At 38.5% G+C, this 19,820-nt stretch overlaps 1 protein-coding gene across 2 annotated transcripts in view; it reads left to right on the plus strand.

The window, feature by feature from the left end:
* Positions 1–375: 375 nt before the first annotated feature.
* The window catches only part of Zmpste24 (zinc metallopeptidase STE24), a 41,372-nt gene continuing 21,927 nt past the window's right edge, over positions 376–19,820 (plus strand). For both annotated transcript variants that reach the window (XM_077791017.1, XM_026412910.2), the window contains exons 1-6: positions 376–689; positions 3,804–3,950; positions 13,028–13,114; positions 16,163–16,279; positions 16,962–17,114; positions 18,679–18,820. In XM_077791017.1, the coding sequence (XP_077647143.1) occupies positions 567–689; positions 3,804–3,950; positions 13,028–13,114; positions 16,163–16,279; positions 16,962–17,114; positions 18,679–18,820 (769 nt within the window). In that variant the 5' untranslated portion in view covers positions 376–566. The remainder of the gene's footprint in view (positions 690–3,803; positions 3,951–13,027; positions 13,115–16,162; positions 16,280–16,961; positions 17,115–18,678; positions 18,821–19,820) is intronic.

Raw genomic sequence — 19,820 nt, forward strand, 5'->3', positions numbered from 1 at the left:
GCCTCATGCATGCGACGCAAACTCTCTGCCACTGAGCCACAACCCCAGCCCCTAAGCCCAGAATTTCTGTCAGCTCGTCCCAGCCCAGGAAAACACAGAATATGCCGCAGCCCATTCTGGGCAACCAAGGCCCCAAAACCTAAAGGAATTGCCACTTGAGAGGTTAGAAAGCCCCGCCCCCGGCCGCGGTATAAAGCCCAGGAAGAAAGCCAGAACCCTGGGCAGGAACCCAATGTCGAGGGGCGGGGGATGGATGTAGGTGCAACGCAAGCTCAGTCAGGGCCGGAACTCAGCGTCTGGGCTCCCTCCCCGTTTGGGCCGGAAGTGAGGAAGGTGGGGCTGGTCCTTTCCTATGAGAAACTAGAAGTCCCCAGCGGGTGGAGGCAAGAAGAGGAGTGCTTTTGCGACACTGCCGGCTGCGCGGAGGGGCTGGTATGGGGGCGGGTGTCTGTGTAGAGGCACTCGGAAGGGACCTATATCGCTGTGGCACCGCGGGGACTCTTTGAGAGGACGGGTGTCAGTGTGGCACCGGTGCACGCTGAAGGATCCTGTGGAACCGGGTGGCCATGGGGATGTCGGCGTCGCTGGACGCCATGTGGGAGATGCCCGCGGAGAAGCGTATCTTCGGGGCGGTGTTGCTCTTTTCCTGGACAGTGTATCTTTGGGAGACCTTCCTAGCACAGCGGCAGGTGAGCCTAGACAGGGCCCACCTGAACTCAACACCCGCCAGCCCTAGGCCAGGCTCGGAATGGACCCAGCACCAGTTTCAACCCCGTAACCCTTGCTGGGCCTTCTAACTTGGCCCTATGGCGGACTTGGCTTTTAGGGGTTCTTGGTACCTCAGGGAAGTTTTTCGTGAGACCCTAGGGCCTTAAGAAAGGAAAAGGTAGCCCCCTCAAGTTTGAGCTTATGCCTGCCCTACAGCCTCTTTGGTTCTTTGGGTCCAGACCCAGACTCCTTTATCTTTGATGTAAGCCTTCAAAAGAAAGCTGCTGACATATTCGAATCACAACTTCCCCATGATATTCGTGTTATCCTACTCAACCACAGGATTAGGAAACCATTTTCTGAAAATAAAGATGTTGCAATTCTTCCAAGGACTGACACTCTCTTTTTTCTTTTTGATAAATTTTTCATATTTTTTCTTTAGTTGTAGGTGGACACAATACATTTATTTTTACATGATGCTGAGGATGGAACCCAGTGCCTCACGCTTGCCAGTTGAGCGCTCTACCACAAAGCCACAACCCCCTGCCCATCCTTTTTTCTTTTTCTTTTTTTTTTAATAAATATTTTATTTTTTAGTTGTAGATGGACACTATCTTTTTTTTTTTAAATATTTTTTTAGTTGTAGATGGACACAACACCTTTATTTATTTATTTATTTTTTAAAGAGAGAGGGGAGAGGGAGAGAGAGAGAGAGAGAGAGAATTTTTAATATTTATTTTTTAGTTCTCGGCGGACACAACATCTTTGTTGGTATGTGGTGCTGAGGATCGAACCCAGGCCGCACGCCTGCCAGGCGAGCGCGCTACCGCTTGAGCCACATCCCCAGCCCCTGGACACAATATCTTTATTGTGGTGTTGAGGATCGAACCCAAGGCATCGTTCATGCTAGGCGAGCGCTCTACCTCTGAGTCGCAACCCCATCCCCCTTTTTTCTTTTTAATCTCCTTAAAGTACATATGTTTTTGCCAAAAAAAGTATTATATTTACATTATTTTCGTTAAAAAATTTTTAAATAGTATCCTAGCGGCACACACCTTTGGCCCCAGCTACTCTGGAGGTGGAGGCAGGAAGAGCAAAACTTGGAGGCCACTATGGGCAATTATTTGTTATGAATTATGAATCTGTCTCAAAATCTTAGAGGGTGGGGGGGGGCGGTAATCCCAGCAACTGGACCGTCTTTAAAAAATAAAAAGAGCTGGGGATGAAGCTCAGGGGCAAAGCGTCCCTGGGTTCATTTCTCTGTAACAAATAAAAAATGTGAGGTGGGGATGGGGTTTGAAGATGTAGCTCACCGGTTGAGCACTTGACTAGCATGCCTCAGTCCGTGGGTTCAATCTCCAGCACTGGTGGGCGGGGATGGGGGGAGTAGAAGGCAAAAATTACTTAATAGCTCTCTAAAGATAATCCTAATAAATAGCTTGAAAAATTAGAGATCTGAACTTTTTTCCCCCAGTACTGGGGATTGAACCCTATAACTCTTAAGATTGAGTTATGTCCCAGCACTTAAAAAAAAAAAAAAATTGAGACAGGGTCTTGCTAAATTGCTGAGGCTGGCTTGGAACTTTGGATCTTCCTGCCTCAGCCTCCAGAGTAGCTGGGATTACAGGCATGGATCACCTCACCTGACTGAGATCTGAACTTTTAGTACTGGGGATTGATCCCAGGGATGCTTTACCATTGAGTTACATCCCCAGTCCTTTTTATTTTTTATTTGAGAGAGGGTCTTGCTACATTGCCTAGACTGGCCTTGAATTTGTGATCCTCCTGCCTTAGCTTCTTGAGTTCCTGGGATTACGGGCATGTACCACTGTCCATGACTAGATCAGAACTTTTAAATGAGTTTAAATGTTTTTTTTTTTTTTTTTTTTTTTTTTTTTTTTTTATAAAGAGAGAGTGAGAGAGGGAGGGAGGGAGAGAGAGAGAATTTTTTTTTTAATATTTATTTTTTAGTTCTCGATGGACACAACATCTTTGTTTGTATGTGGTGCTGAGGATCGAACCCGGGCCGCACGCATGCCAGGCGAGCACGCTACCGCTTGAGCCACATCCCCAGCCCCAAGTTTAAATGTTTAAATGAGTTTAATTGACATTTTATTGCAGTCTTTCACTGTTGATTGCTTTATTTAGAATCTTCTGTGTTGTCACTGATGATGGTTGTAAAAACCTTTCTAAATGTTCTCTCTTGAGCATTTCAGTCCTTTCTCTTTTCAAATTTTTTTTTCTCAATTTACATTCTACATGAATCTATAAACAGTTTTAATTTTTTTTCTCAATAAGCTATTGACCATCTATCTGTCTTACTTTAATAATAAGCCTTAATAACTACTTATTACTAAGTAGTAACTAACTACTAAGTAGTAATAACTACTTATTACTAAGTAGTACTAAGAGTAACTACTTTTCAGTAGTGCCTCTACTGAATTATGCATTATTTAATGCCCTCAACTTTTATTGACATACAATATATAGAGAAAGCATTTGTTGCAAAACCATTGTAGAAGATGTTTCTGTCCTATTTTTTGGTACCTGCTTCCTGTGGTATGTCTCATGAGCCAAAATTACCTTTTAAAATTTGGCATAATGAGAAAATTGATCTTAGAGACCTGATAATTTCTTTGATTCCTTAAATCTCTCTTAATTTGGACCAAATTTAATGACTAGCAACAATATCTATTATTGCTTGTGGTTAATATGTTTGCTTCTCTTTTTCACAGTTGTATTTTTTTTTTTTCTGTATTATAGGACATAGTCATACCCAGAAAGAGTGGCACCCTTGTGATGTTAAAACTTTGGTTTGCATATGTAAAGTGAAGTGTGAGGATAATCCTGATTTTTATTCTACGTAGTCAGCTAGCCTCATATTCTCTTGTTCTGCCTTTAACTTTTCTGCATCAGTTGTTTCAGTAATCAGTGTACGTGACCAAATGTAGTATTTTCGTATATATGAAACACTCTGCAGATGTGCAGATTAAGTGACAAGTTAATGCTATAAACTATTCAATGTAAGATCATAAATTACTATTGTAATAAATAATTGACTGTTTTGTTAAAGTGTTTTCTTTAAAATATTTCAGAGAAGAATATATAAAACAACAACTCGTGTACCCCCAGAGTTAGGACAGATCATGGATGCTGAAACATTTGAGAAATCTCGACTGTATCAACTGGATAAAAGTACTTTCAGCTTCTGGTCAGGACTCTATTCAGAAGTTGAAGGCACTGTGAGTAATTTACGTCTTGGAGAGATGGTCTCTCAAATTATTTAATACTTTGCAATGTTCTCATTTTTGTATTTTTATGACACAAAAGAGGGTACTATTCCTACCAGTCCCATAGTGCTTTCCTAACCTTTATTGTTGCTATTTTTTACCCACTTGGGACACTTTTATGTCATAAGCATGATCTGATATTTATGATTTCAGTAGCTATCGAGATCTAATTCACATTTCATAAATTCACCCTTTAAAATGCACAATTCGAGTGTTTTATTATAATTATACAAATAACGTGATTCATTACAACATTCTCACACACACATAACATAATTTGGTAAATTTTTTTTGCCTAGTACCTTCTGTTTTCTCCTCTCCTCTTGCTCCTTGGCCCCCTTCTTTACTGTACTAGCCTCTCTTTTTTCTGAGATTCTCCTTTTTTTTTCCTCTTTTTTTGTAACTCCCATATATGAGAGAAAACATATGACTTTTGACTTTCTGAGTCTGGCTTATGTCACTTAACATGATGTCCTTAGATTCCAGGCATTTTCTTGCAAATGACATAATTTTGTTCTTTATAACTGAATAAAACTCCATTGTGGGGCTGGGGTGGTGGCTTAGTGGTAGAGCACTCCCCTAGCATGCATGAGGTTCTGGGTTCAATTCTCAGCACCACATAAAAATAAAATAAAGGTGCTATGTTCACCTACAACTAAAAAATAAATAAACTCCAGGGGCTGGGGTTGTGGCTCATTGGTAGAGTGCTCGCCTAGCACATGCAAGGCCCTGGGTTCGATCCTCAGCACCACATAAAAGTAAATAAATTAAAAATAGAGGCATTGTGTCCAACTGCAAATAAAAAAATGTTAAAAAAAAAAACTCCATTGTGTATATATGTCATATTTTCTTTATGGACACTTACAATGGTTCCAACTTGGCTATTTTGAATTGCACTGCTAAATACATGGGTTTGCATGTATATCTATAATATGTTGACATTAATTCTTCTGGATAAATACTGAAGAGTGGGATAATTTTGTTATTGATAGTAATGGGTGTGGAATAAAAGAATCCGAAACATATCGGGCGTGGTGGCACACACCTGTAATACTAGTAACTTGTGAGGCTGAGGCCATCGCCAGAGAATGACAAGTTTGAGGCCAGTCTGGGCAATTTAGAGAGAACCCTGTCCCAAAATAAAAAAGAAAAAGGGCTGGGGATATTGGTTAGCTCTGGTTTCGATCCCTAGTACTGCAAATAAAAAAAAAAGAAAGAAAAAAAAAAAGGCAGATACACAACTGCATAGTCAGTTGAAATACGATGATTTTCACCTGCAGGTCAGTTGTGACAAAGGACCTTACTATGTGTGTTAATCTTTTTTTTGTTGTGCTATGCTGGAGATTGAACCCATGGCTTTGTGCATGCAAGGCAAGCACTCTACCAACTGAGCTATATCCCTAGCCTGCCAAAGGAATCTTTCTGAAGCAGTTTTGATCTTGTTATTCTATATAAAATCTTTCAGGGGGCTGGGGATATAGCTCAGTTGGTAGAGTGCCTGCCTAGCATTCATAAGGGCCTGGGTTCAATCCCCAGCACCACCAAAAAAAAAAAAAAACTTTCATTGGTTTGCTGTTTTCATTAGGATAAAGTACAAACTTCCTGGCTTGGTTTATGAGGTCCTTTTCAATCTGGCCATAGAGTCTTTTTTTTTTTTTTTTTTTGGATAGTTTTTTAGTTGTCACTGAACCTTTATTTTGCTTATTTATATGTGGTGATGAGAATTGAACCCAGTGCCTCACACATGCTAGGTAACCCTAGCCCTGGCCACAGATCCTTGAGGCTCATCTTTTTGTTCCTTCCCCTTGAATCTTCTTTCCCCTTCTTTATTGACTATCCTATACCGAGGTTGGCTTCCTAGGACTTGGCATGTTTTTTCATGCTGGTATCTCTGCCGAAGGTGCCATTTTCCTCGTGTTTCATGACCACCTTCTCAGTGGAGGTTGGTTAATCCTTGTTCTTCCCTTAGAATCCAGCTGACTGAGACATCATCTCTTCTAAGAAATCATTTGAAAACTCCTTGCCCCTCAAGACTGATCAGAGTACTTCACTTTGTATTAAATATATTTGTTTAATTGATAGATCCTTTTTAAAGAAGGGGTACTTTAAGATCTGTTTATCATTTTATTCCTGGTGCTTGACATATATAATAAGCACAAAACTCATATTTAGTCATTGAAATAACAAATGAGGCAATTTTAGCAAAACACAGGACCAGTCTTACCTGCATGCTAAAAAAAAAGAGAGGCTATGTGTTATAGAGCAGTGTTTGCCATCCTTTTTCATGATCTCCCCTTCATTACCCCCCTCTTCTATTACACTTTTTTTTTTTTTGACCCCTTCATGAATTTTTTTTTTTTTAAAGAAAGAGTGAGAGAGAGTGAGAAAGAGGGAGAGAGAGAGAGAACTTTAATATTTATTTTTCAGTATTTGGCGGACACAGCATCTTTGTCTATATGTGGTGCTGAGGATCGAACCCGGGCCGCATGCATGCCAGGCGAGCGCGCTGCCACTTGAGCCACATCCCCAGCCCCCCTTCATGAAATTTTAATATCCCAGATCTGTTTTTTTTTTTAAATAATTTTCTTTTTTTTTTTTAAGAGAGAGTGAGAGAGGAGAGAGAGAGAGAGAGAGAATTTTTAATATTTATTTTTTAGTTCTCGGCGGACACAACATCTTTGTTGGTATGTGGTGCTGAGGATCGAACCCGGGCCGCACGCATGCCAGGCAAGCGTGCTACCGCTTGAGCCACATCCCCAGCCCTCCAGATCTGTTTTTATACTGTGGGTGTATATATTTGTGCTTCATACATAAAAAGAGTAAGATTTTAGCTGGGCATGGTGGCACATGCATATAATCCCAGTAGCTTGGGAGGCTGAGACTGAAGGATGGTTAATTTAAACCAGTCTCAGCAACTTAGCAAGGTCCTAAGCAACTCAGTGAGACCCTGTCTCTAAAATATATTTAAAAGGGGGACTGAGGATGTGGCTCTATGGTTAAGTATCCCTGGGTTCAATCCAAAAAACAGTGAAATTTTCCTTTCTACTGTCAAGAAGAAAGTTCATGGTGTAGAGATTCTGAGTAACTTTGAGCTTTGTGATTAGTTTGAATCTCAGCTCTGTCATACTAGCTTTGTGACTTCAGACATTCTAACCATTTTGGTACCCCAGTTTTCTCATTCATTAAAGTGGTATGGGAATAATAGTTTCTCATAATATTGTTGAGAGGATTAATTGAGTTTATATATGTAACATTTACAGTTGGGGTCTGATCCATTGTTAAGTGCTCCATAGTGTAGGCTAATACTATGTTTGTCATCACCATTGTTCCTTCAGAACTCTCTCAGGTCTACCAGTTCTACAAAGAGAAAGATTCCTATATCTTTGAAAATAATTGAGATTGGCTACCATAATTGTTACATGAATTAAAGAAACAAAACTGTATTACAGCTTTGTTAAAATGATGAGAATTGTCAGGGGCAGTGGTACACACCTATAATCCCAGCTACTCAGGAGTGTGGGGCAGGAGGATTGCAAATTCCAAGTCAGCCCAGGTAATTTAGTGAGATCCTGTCTCAAAATGAAAAAAAGGAGGGAGAGGTTTGAGATGTAACTCAGTGGTAGAACTCCCTTTTGGTCAGTCCTCAGTGTAGCAGCAAAAACAAAAGACAAAATTGTCTAGCTAGTCATAAAATTTTCCTTGACAAATATGAAATTGTGATTAGATCCAGTTTATTAGAACTGCTTTCATTTCCTTAAGGAAATGGAAAATGACATACTGGAAGAGATAAATCAAATCTTGGTGTTTGTTTTTTTTTGGGGGTGGGATACTGGGGATTGAACTCCCAGGAACACTCAGCCTTTGAGCCACATCTCCCAGCCCTATTTTGTATTTTATTTAGAGACAGGATCTCATTGAGCTGCTTAGTGCCTTGCTTTTGCTGAGTCTGGCTTTGAACTTGCAATCCTCAGCCTCCCTAGCTGCTGGGATTATAGGCATGTGCCACTGTACCAGCAAAATCTTGGTATTTTATTCATTTATTTGTTTGTTTATACTAGGGATTTAACCCAGGGCACTCTATTACTGAGCTACACCTGAATCTCTCTCTCTCTCTCTCTCTCTCTCTTTTTTTTTTTTTTGGGGGGGGGGGTGTGTGTGGTGCTGGGGATTAGAACCTAGGGCTTTGTGCATGCAAGGCAAGCACTGAGCTATATCCCCAGCCCCTATTCTTTTTTATTTTTATTTATTTGTTTATTTATTTATTTATTTAAATATGTATTTTTTAGTTTTCGGCGGACAAAACATCTTTGTTTGTAAGTGGTGCTGAGGATCGAACCCGGGCCGCATGCATGCCAGGCTAGCGTGCTACCGCTTGAGCCAGATCCCCAGCCCTTTATTTTTATTTTGAGACATGGTCTTGCTAAGTAACTGAGGCTGGCTGCCACTACACCCAGCTAATTTGGCATTTTAGAAAAATAAATAAAAGATTTGGGCTGGGGATGTGGCTCAAGCGGTAGCGCGCTCGCCTGGCATGCCGCGTGCGGCCTGGGTTCGATCCTCAGCACCACATACAAACAAGATGTTGTGTTCGCCGAAAACTAAGAAAACAAATATTAAAATTCTCTCTCTCTCTCTCTCTCTCTCTTTTTAAAAAAAGAATCTATTAAAAAAGAAAAATAAATAAAAGATTTGGAAAATAAAATTGCATTGGCTTTTTGGGCACACAGTCTTTTCAATATTGACTTTTTAATTATATTTTTATTAATCAAAGATAATTTAGGTATTGAGACATTGAAAATTAGTATTAAAATTTGTTTTCTTCCAACTAAACCAGGAGAGGTAGCATTATTGCAGATTATATTTGACTTTAATTAACTTATCTGAACATTTTTTTTTTTCTGTTCAGGGCTTTAGTAGGAATTCAGCCTTCAGAAAGAGATGGAAATAAAGCTAGTGAATTTAGACACTTTCCTCCTTCCTCTCTGGTGATTGCTTCATTTTTCTTTTTCTTTTAACTACCCCCTCTCCCCTGCTGGGCCAGGGCCTTGAGTGTGCTAAGCATGCTTCTACTATTGAGCAATATACCCAGCCCTGATAGTTGCTTCTTTGAAGTTCTTTAACTTACCCCATTGATAAACTGGCATGGAAAGCATTTTCAATCTCCATGGTTATCACTAGTAAGTAATTCCAGCAAAGATGGGCAGTCACTTGGTTATTATGGTTGGTGATCATGGGATTAACTCAGTTTTTTCTAGGAGATGATAGAAGTTGGGTGAATATGTATATAAAGTAAGAGGCTTGCAGTAAGCTGTGGCTTAACTAGAAGCAGTACTGATGGGCTAAAGCTGGGCACAGTAATCATGATTTGCACTTCATACAGTTTTTATGCTCATTGTTTTGTTTGATGTTTACAACAATGAAATAGAATGGATAGGCATTATTATTGCCTTCATAAGGAAGTGAAGGCTCAGAGAAATTAAATGGCTTAAATTAAGTGAGACAACTGGGTTTTAAACTCTGCTGATCTAAGTCTTTATAATTATATGGAAGAAACAATTCTTGAAACTCTAAAGATGATAACCTGAATGTGCCAAATTTATCTCTGGGGAATTAGTAGCTACATTTACCATTGGATAGGAAGCAAATTTGGTGTTACTTTGAAACTGTTCTCTTTAAAACAAGTTAATTGATTCCTGTTTTACATTGATAAAAAGTGTTTTTGTCACAAAGGGTGAGATTAACTTAGACCATTTATCTTAATACTTTCTACCTGAGGAAATTAAGCAGTGGCATTATGAATGTCTAGCCTCTCTAAAACAGACTCCCCCCCCCCCCAGTCACACAGATGTCAATAAAAACCCTGTTCAAGAAATGGAATGGCTGGGTGCTGTGTTGTAGGCCTTCAGTCCCAGCTATACTGAGGCAAAAGGATCACTTGAACCCAGAGAGACCAGTCTGAGAAACATAGTGAGATCTCATCAAGAAATGGAATGGCGGGGGTGGGGCTGGGGTTGTGGCTTAGTGGTAGAGCACTTGCCTAGCAAATGTGAAGCCCTGAGATAGATTCCCACCCCTATACACACACACACACACACACACACACTCAAATAAATGTCCATCAATAACTAAAAAAAAAAAAAAAAAAGGAATGGCTGAGGAATAGAGAAGAGTAGAAAAAGCTCAAATTGTTGCTTCTCTAATTTCTGTGTGTTTCTGTGTGAGCAGTTTTGCCTTTTGTAGCCTCATTTGTCTCATCTTTAAAATGAGAAGTGGTGACTTGGGAGGCAGAGGAGGAAGATTATAAGTTGGAACCCAGCCTGGGCAATTTAGCCAGACCCTGTCTCAAAATAAAATGGAAGGAAGGAAGGAAGAGATATATGATTTTACCCAGAGTTTCAGTTGCCTTGTCTATAAAATAGATTATTATACTCCCGCCACGCCTGCTTTTCAAGACTATACCAATGTAGTATGTATAAAAGCACTGGGATTGCTTTTGTTAGGAGCATTAATTTTTTTTTTTAAGAGAGAGAGAATTTTTTTAATATTTATTTTTTAGTTTTCGGCGGACACAACACCTTTGTTTGTATGTGGTGTTGAGGATCGAACCCGGGCCGCACGCATGCCAGGCGAGCGCTACCGCTTGAGCCACATCCCCAGCCCCAGGAGCATTAATTCTTGTCCTAAGACATTCCCAGGAGTGTGCTCAGTGAGATTATTAACATAGGGAAATGTTATAGTTCACCATGCTTGATTTCCTGGTCCCCAAAGTAAATTAAACAAAGTTTGGAACAGCAGTTTCCAGTTACATTCATAAATCATTCAAAGTTCATATTTATTTAAAAGCTGGACTTTTAATAATAGGTGTTTTAGCCTTTCACCAAAAGCATCTACATTATTTATTAGTGTTGGGAATAGGAAAAAGAAACGATAACCCAGGTCAATTCCCTTAATAACTGGAGCATATGCCAAATAGTAGTGCCAAATCATGTCTTTTGGGAACAGTGTTTACTTAACTGCCATGGTTGAGATAATTGTAAGGTGAAGATGCCTGGATATAGAGGTAGGGAAGCTTATAAAACAGCAGTTTATTTAAATTATTTTTAAATGTTCGTTTCCATCAGATTCACCTGTAGCTGGGCCCCACTTCCAGTATCTGATTCCGAAAGTCTGGTTAGGGCCCAAGAAATTGCATTTCTAATACATACTGCTGTTGTTGCTACTTATGACTAAAAGTCAGACTTGAGACCTGTGATATTAAACCAGTCCAACATACTGGTAAAAATCGAAACAGTAGATAATATAAAGTATAGGTAAGGTTGTAGAAAATAGGAACACAAAGATGCTGCAGATGGAAAAGTACAGAAAGCAAATTGTGGGATGAAAAGTATAGTATGGGGCTGGGGATGTGGCTCAAGCGGTAGCGCACTCGCCTGGCATGTGTGCGGCCCGGGTTTGATCCTCAGCACCACATACAAACAAAGATGTTGTGTCCGCCGAAAACTAAAAAATAAATATTAAAAAAATAATAATAATAAAATAAAAAAAGAAAAGTATAGTATGATATCATTTTATGTAGTCTTAAAAATACATAAGTCACTGTATTATTCATACATACAAACTGGGAATGAAGGCATATACCTGTAATCCCAGCAATTTAATTACAAGTTCAAGGCCAACCAGGGCAATTTAGTGGGACCTTGTCTCAAAATAAAAAATAAAAGGTTTTGGGTATAGTTCACTGGTAGAGTGGTTTCAATCCCCAGTGCCACAATAAGTAAATACATATATAAAAATGGAAAGCATATCGAAAAGATATCCATGAAATATGATAGTGCCTAAATCTCTCAAACCACGCCTTGGTTATAGCTCAGTTATGGTAGAGCCCATGCTTAGGATGTACAAGACCACGGATTTAATCCATAGCACAAAAAAACAAAATAACCCTCAAACCACGAGAAACCATGTCTGAATTAATAGAAATATTGTGCTGCTTTTTTTTAATATTTATTTTTTAGTTTTAGGTGGATACAATATCTATCTTTATTTTACATTTATGTGGGGCTGAGATCGAACCCAGTGCCTCGTGCATGCTAGGCGAGCACTCTACCACTGAGCCACAACCCCAGCCCCGAAATATTGTGTGTCCAGAGAAAAAATAAATTGATGCCTTTTGACAAAATGAGGTCCAGAGATTTAGCATCTGTTGTGAGAAGTAGAGTTATTGTTTTATTTTTGGGTTTTTTTTTTTTGGTGTCTGTGTATGTGTTGCTGGGGATTGAACCCCCTCATGGGTGCCAGACAAGACCTCTACCACTGATCTGAACCCCTATCTCCAAAAGTCAAGTTTCTTAAGCATGCATTCTTTTCAACTTCTGAGCTGTTTCTTTGTTCCTGATGTTCTGGTGATTTGGTGAATGTCTGTGTTCACTAAATCTCCCAAGACAAGGGAGGTACTGATAAAAGGGCCTGCTCTTATGAATCCCTGACCCCTACCTCAGGATTCACCTTTTGCTGACCCGAAGAAGGCAAAGATATCCCATTCTATCCCATGATTTGGTAAATTGACTTGACTTTCTACTTCTATATCAGTACTGACACTTAAGTTAGTCACAATGGCATGAACCATATTTATATTTTTAGTTATCGGCAGACACAACATCTTTGTTGGTATGTGGTGCTGAGGATCGAACCTGGGCCGCACGCATGCCAGACGAGCACGCTACCACTTGAGCCACATCCCCAGCCCCAGCCAGTGGTTTCTATTCTTTTTTTTTTTTCCCTAAATATTTATTTGTTTATTTTTATGTGGTGCTGAGGATTGAACCCAGTGCCTCACACATGTGAGGCAAGCACTCTGCCACTGAGCCACAATCCCAGCCCAGTTTGTAAAAACGCATATTTTATTCTAAATGAAGTAGGTGTTTTTTCTTCTGTAATTATTTTATCCTTTTTTCTTTATAAATGCTCTTATGTTACATAATAGTTTCGAGTACTGCTGAGATGTAATCAAAGTATGCTTTGTTTTGTAGCTTATTCTTCTCTTTGGAGGAATCCCTTACCTCTGGAGACTTTCTGGACGATTCTGTGGTTATGCTGGCTTTGGACCAGAATATGAGGTATGTGATTCATTAGCATATATTTGTCAAAATCCTTTTTTATGCTTGCAAACTTATACTAAAGTTAACATTTTGGCTCCTACCATCATTAGACTTGCTTCTCTGGCTGTACAATCCTTGTCTGCCCCTGTATTAGGATGATACTGGAGACTGTAACAAACCCCCAGATTTCAGTGGCTTATCACAATAGTTTTTTTCTCATTCATGTAAAAGCCAGGTGTATTTTTAGTTTGTAGATGACTTTATTCCATGGGTAAACTAGGGTCCAGTCACTTTTCATCCAGTGTCCTAGAGATAGTGGAGAGATTACCATCTTCTTATTTTCCCTCACTCCCAAATCATGCCTGGCCTTTGCCATCACATTTCATTGCTGAACCTGTCATTTAGTCTACCCAGATGCAAGGGAGCTGGAAAATGCACTCTGTGCTTCTTAGGAACAACTCTGTGCAATGAAAAAGAAGCATGAATTTGTTGAACCTATACTAAGCATGTTTGGGTCCTAAACATTTAGCAGATAAGACAGAAAGTTTGAGCTGCTTGAGTTGACCATCCACTTTTATAAGAAATCTAGTTATTATTTAACACTTTACTCAAGGTAAAGTGTTAAGCCTGAGACTCTCCATCTATAATAGATACTACAGCACTACTTCCTGACTTCTACTTGAAAATTGCCAGATGTTACTTCCTTCCTGATTGTGTATTTGAAATCCTGAATCTCCTGTATGTGTAGGCATACCGGGTTTTAATTCAGCTCATTCTATGTCCCTTTTCTGAATACCTTTTCTGAGGCAATCAGACTCTTTAAGACCTCTCTTTCCTATGTAATCTCTTTATCTGCACAAGTTTGGGAGTTTGATTTGCCATGTGGTATGAAAATTTGCTTACACATTCTCTGCCTTGTTTCATAAATTATTTGTGATGGTTTGCTTTATTTTATTTTTTTTGGGTACTGGGGATTGAACTCAGAGGCACTCAACCACTGAGCCACATCCACAGCCCTATTTTGTATTTTATTTAAAGACAGAGTCTCAATGAGTTGCTTAGTGCCTTGCCTTTGCTGAGGCTGGCTTTAAACTTGCAGTTTTCCTGCCTCAGCCTACCTAGCTGTTGGTATTACAAGCATGCGCCCACCCCCAACCAAATTGCTCTTAAGTTTTTAAAAAGAAAGTTTTAAAAAGAAAGTTGTGTTTCCGCCGATAACTAAAAAATAAGTATTAAAAATTCTCTCTCTCTCTAAAAAAAAAAAAAACAAAAAACTTGAATTTCTGGAAAAAAAAAAAAAAGAAGAAGAAGAAGAAAAGGAGGTTGATCTCAGCTAGGTATAGGCAGTATGTGTTTTGGCAAAAATTTCTGCTTTTCCAAACTACCAACAAGGGTCTCATAATCAGTGTCCTTATTTGTGGACAGTGAGATATGACCTCACCCTTCTCAGCAAATAATAGACTTTGAATGCTTTGGAGCTCTTTTGCTGTATCATGAATTTGAGGTGAAATGAGTTGGTTTATCTTCAAAAAAGGGGTGCATTTTGCCATTACTAAAGATGGGTTGGTCTGAGTCATTCCCCTTCATGTTATAGGACTTTTAAATGTTCTATGTCCCATGGCTTTGAGGTGTTCACTGACAGGAATAGAGCCAGATCTTGTTGCCTTTGAGAAGCAATGGATTAAAACCCTTTTCCCCCCACTGCATGGGAGTATCCTGTCCTAGGATATTTTTTCCTTTCTGGGTTGGTTTAGAAATCTTCTGAGAAGGACTAGGATTGTGGCTCAGTGGTAGAGCACTTGCCTTGCATGTATGAGGTCCCAAGCTTGATTCTCAGCACCACATATAAAATAAAGGGCTATTGACAACTAAAAAACTATTAAAAAAAAGAAAAGAAATCTTCTGAGAAAAGCTGCTGGTTGTATACTCTTCACATTTCCCCAGGGTATCTTTCTGTCACGCTTCCTTTATCAACTTTTGTGAATTTTAGGAGTAAACCGTTCATAAAGAGGAGTAATGGAAAGAAGCATTTGAGTTCAGATTATGAAAATCTTTAGATGTACAATAAATTTAACCAGCCAGAAGTGCCTATAATCCCAGCAACTCAGGAGGCTGAGGCAGGAGAATCATAAGTTCAAGGCCAGCCTGGGCACCTACGTGTGACAGTCTCAAAATAAAAAATAAAGAGGATATAGCTCAGTGGTAAAGTGCCCCTAGGTTCAATCCCTGGTACAAAAAAAAAAAAAAAAAGAAAGAAAGAAAGAAAAGTAATTATTGAGGGTAAGTTTTTGCATTTTGTCTTTTTTTTTTTTTTTTTTTTGTGAAAAACTGGGTTTACCCTACCCTTTTTACCCTAGTCCAGATTTTTTAAGTCTCCATTTTAAGTTTCCCTTCCTGTCATCTTGTCATCTTCCACACACTGGGTGTTACTTTCTCTCTCCATACTTTTGCAAATTGCTTGAAATTCCTCCTCCTCTCTCTTCTTTCCTGTCCCAATAATTTCTTTCTCTCCAGAAAGGCATCTCAAGCCTCATTAACTTTGTAAGCCTTTCTTGAATTCATCAGCATGTGTTGTGGTCTCTTTATGAATTTTTTTAACCACTTTATCTATATGATTTAAGATTACTTTGGTATAGTGCCTGTGTAATAGAAGAGTAATTGTTTTGTTCTTTTACTCCTTCCCTTGAATTAAACTTTTTCTGAGGACAAGGGTGATATTTCAGTTTGTGTATTAACCTTAGGATCAAGCACATTGCTTGGAATAGAATGAGTACTCAGCAAATATTTGTTGATTTGCTCCCTAGTAGTTTATTTGAAGAATGAATTACATTAACTGCATTCCCAGCTACTCTGGAGGCTGAGGCAGGAGGATCCAAGTTCAAAACTAGTCTTAGCAATTTGGTGAGATCCTGTCTCTAAATAATAATTGTAAAAAAGGACTGGGAATGTAGTTCAGTGGTAATGCCCCTGGATTCAGTCCCCACTACCAAGTCAGGTGGGGTGAGGAGGACGAATTATATTATATTATATTATTAAAAACTGCCATTATTTTTTTCCTGTGCCTAGATCACTCAATCCTTGGTGTTTCTGCTGTTGGCTACACTTTTCAGTGCATTGACTGGTTTGCCATGGAGTCTTTATAATACATTTGTGATAGAAGAAAAACATGGTTTCAACCATCAGGTATAATAAAAAATACAGGATTTTTTTAACGTGAAAATGTTCTGTGCTTTTGTTTAGTGCTGGTAATAATTTTAACATAATTTGCTACTTTAGAGAATGAATTAATTGTATGATAAAGATCATAATTTAAAATAAAGTCTCGTATATCGGGGCTGGAGTTTTAGCTCAGTGGTAGAATGTTTGTCTAGTGGTAGAGTGCTTGTGAGGCACTGGGTTCAATTCTCAGCACCTCATATAAATAAATAAAGTAAAGGTCCATTGACAACTAAAAAAAAAATGTTTTAAGTCTTGTTATGGGGCTGGGGCTGTAGCTCAGTGGCCGAGCACTTGCCTAGCATGTGTGAAGCATTAGGTTCGAGCACCATATACAAATAAAATAAAGTCATTCTGTTCATCTATAACTACAAAAAAAAATTATGAAAAAAAGTCTTGTTATAAATTCTTTGAACACTAATGTTTAGTGTTTTTCAACTAGTAACATTTAAGTGAATTTATCTTATGCTGTAAAATGCAGAAGATTTACTTATTATCTTAGGTTGCCTAGTGTCAGTCATATAATACAGACTCACTGCATGTTAATTTTAAAAATTGTTCTAGTAATGTATCCTTTGTATTCACTTGCTGGCTATTTAAAAAAACAAAAAGTTTCTCAGTTTCTAGTGGTGGTATTTTCTTTTTTTAGACTTTGGAATTTTTTATGAAAGATGCAATCAAGAAATTTATTGTGACTCAGTGTATTTTATTGCCTGTGTCTTCACTTCTGCTTTACATTATTAAAATTGGAGGTGACTATTTTTTTATATATGCCTGGCTCTTCACATTAGTTGTTTCTCTGGTGAGTAAAATACTTAATTTTCTTTTACAAAAGTTCCTTCATGATATCACTATGATATAGTATTCACTAGCATGTTAACAGTTCTTAAGAAGAAGATGAAATATATATAGGTGCTCCTATAAATTTCCCTCTGGGCAGGCACAGTAGTACATCCCCGTAATCCCAACCACTTGGGAGGTTGAGGCAGGAGGATCACAAGTTTGAGGCCAGCCTGGGCAACTTAATGAGAACCTGTCTCAAAATAAGAAGGGCTGGGAGTGGAGCTTAGTGGAAGAATGCTTGCAAAAACAATTTTCCTTGATTTTTGCTTTTGGGTATATAAATGGAAGAGTTGATGGACTATACATTTTCTTCTTTTTACGCTGACTCTTACAGATCCTAAAAGCTAGTTATTGATCACTTTTAATGATCCAGTTTCCAGGCAATTCTGGGTTGTGCATTCGTGAGTTGCCACCAGAATGGATAACATTGAATGTGATAATTTAATGACTTTTGACTGAACCCCAGAGCCTTAAAATAAGCAAGACTGTTTTGAAGAGAGATTTAAGAGGGACAGGAGAAAGAAAGCATACACTTAATATGGCTTTCTTCTGCCTTCACTTTTTTTTTTTGCCCCTCTTCTCCTCTCCCTTCTTTGCTTCTCCTCTCCCTTCTTTGCTCCTTCTTCCCTGTTCCCTTTCCCTTCTTCGTTTTATCCTGTTTCTCTTCTCTTTAATCCCCCATTGCCACCTCCTCTCCTTTCCTCTCTTCTTTCTCCTTCCCTTGTTCTCAGTTCTTACCCCCTCATCATCTTTTCTTTCTTTCCCATATGCTAAATTGCTTCATAGCACAAATACGACACAATCAAATTGCTTGTTCACAGCCCCCAGAAAATATCATCTGTCAGTTTTTCAGCTTCGCTGATGATGATGTTTATTTTAATCTGAATTACATAATGTTCATTGCTTTACTTCCCACTGGTGGGATCAGTATCAGCAAATGGGTGCAAAGCAGATTTATAGATACGTATGGCAAACTGAACTAAGAGGAAATACAACAGAGGAAATACTCGGGAAGTGCCTAAACAGGTACTGTTTTAACCCTAGTAGACAATTATGAATTGTGGGTAATTGATTTTGGCAGAAAAAACAAACAAGTAACAGGTCTGGTAACAATGTACAGTCTCTTGTGATGTTTGTTTGTTTAGCACAGACTTCAGGTGTATCTTGATTACTCTGAAAGGGAGAATTACTTGTTATGATTGGCTTATGGTGTTCCAGCAATCACTAAAATAGTTTTGACAGGTCTATTTATCACCACCCAGATGTTAGTCATGGTAAGTAGCATTATCTTCTTAAATAAAATTGACAGATATACTATATTATAAGACTACTACTTTGATTTAATTCCAATGAAACAGATATTAAGCTGTTACTGTTTGGGACTATTTGAATCTGGGAATACCAGAGTGTTTCCATTCTTAAGTTTGGGGTGGATGTAATTGTTTCAATATAATTGAATCTATATAATAATGAATAGTTTTTCTTTAAGAACATATTCATGAGTTATTCTGACCTATTTTCAGGTTCTTGTCACAATCTATGCTGATTATATTGCCCCCTTATTTGACAAATTCACACCTCTGCCTGAGGGAAAGCTTAAACAAGAAATTGAAGTAATGGCAAAGAATATTGACTTTCCTTTGACTAAGGTGTATGTTGTTGAAGGTAAGGCTACCTGAGGGTAAGGGTTTATTCAAGTGTTTTGTTTTGAGTACTCTATTCCTAAATTTTAATGAAAGAATGAACCAGCTTTTATTATTTGTTTGTTTTAATTTATTATTTAAGATTTTTAAGAATTAATGACATAGTCCAGGGATAGAAACTGGGGTTTTGATGCCAAATCCTGCTCCTGACTGCATCTGTGTTTGGTGAGCTTTATAGTATTGTTTCTAATCTTTGAGGCCTTTTTTACTTTCTGGTATGTTGTATATTAGACTGATTTATTGTCTTATCTACTTAGCTCCTTTAAGTAATTGAGTTGGACTCTTTTATAGTCAATTCCATTTAGCAATAGTAAAACTGTAAAACAATAGTAAACAATAGTAAAGCTGTAAAATAAAACATTTGTTTCCTCCAGTATTCTGGAGGACTCTGTTTAACCTGTGGATTACCAAAACTATGGTACCTTTGGGTAACTCAGATTAGTTATACTCTGCTTTTCTGATGACTGCCTTTGAGAGTTAAGCCATTTGCTTGTATAAGACTACTAAAGTCTCAAGGAAGCCTACAAAGATGGAAAGAAAAACTGTTTTGTGTGATATCATGATTTTCATAATCTATAAATTAAAATCCTTTTAAATGAGCTGGGCGTGGTTGCGATATGGCTGTAGCTTGGAGGCTGAGGCAGGAAGATTGAAAGTTCAAAGCCCTTTATACACAATGGAGAATTACTCAGCACTAAAAAAATGACAAAATCATGGCATTTGCAGGGAAATGGATGACATTAGAGCAGATTATGCTAAGTGAAGCTAGCCAATCCCTAAAAAACAAATGTCAAATATCTTCTTTGATATAAGGAGGGCAACTCAGAACAGAGCAGGGAGGAAGAGCATGAGAAGAAGATTACCATTAAACAGATCGAGAGGTGGGAGGGAAAGGGAGAGAGAAGGGAAATTGCATGGAAATGGAAGGAGACCTTCATTGTTATACAAAATTACATATAAGA

Source organism: Urocitellus parryii, chromosome 11, assembly GCF_045843805.1.
Source record: "Urocitellus parryii isolate mUroPar1 chromosome 11, mUroPar1.hap1, whole genome shotgun sequence".
NCBI lineage: Eukaryota > Metazoa > Chordata > Mammalia > Rodentia > Sciuridae > Urocitellus > Urocitellus parryii.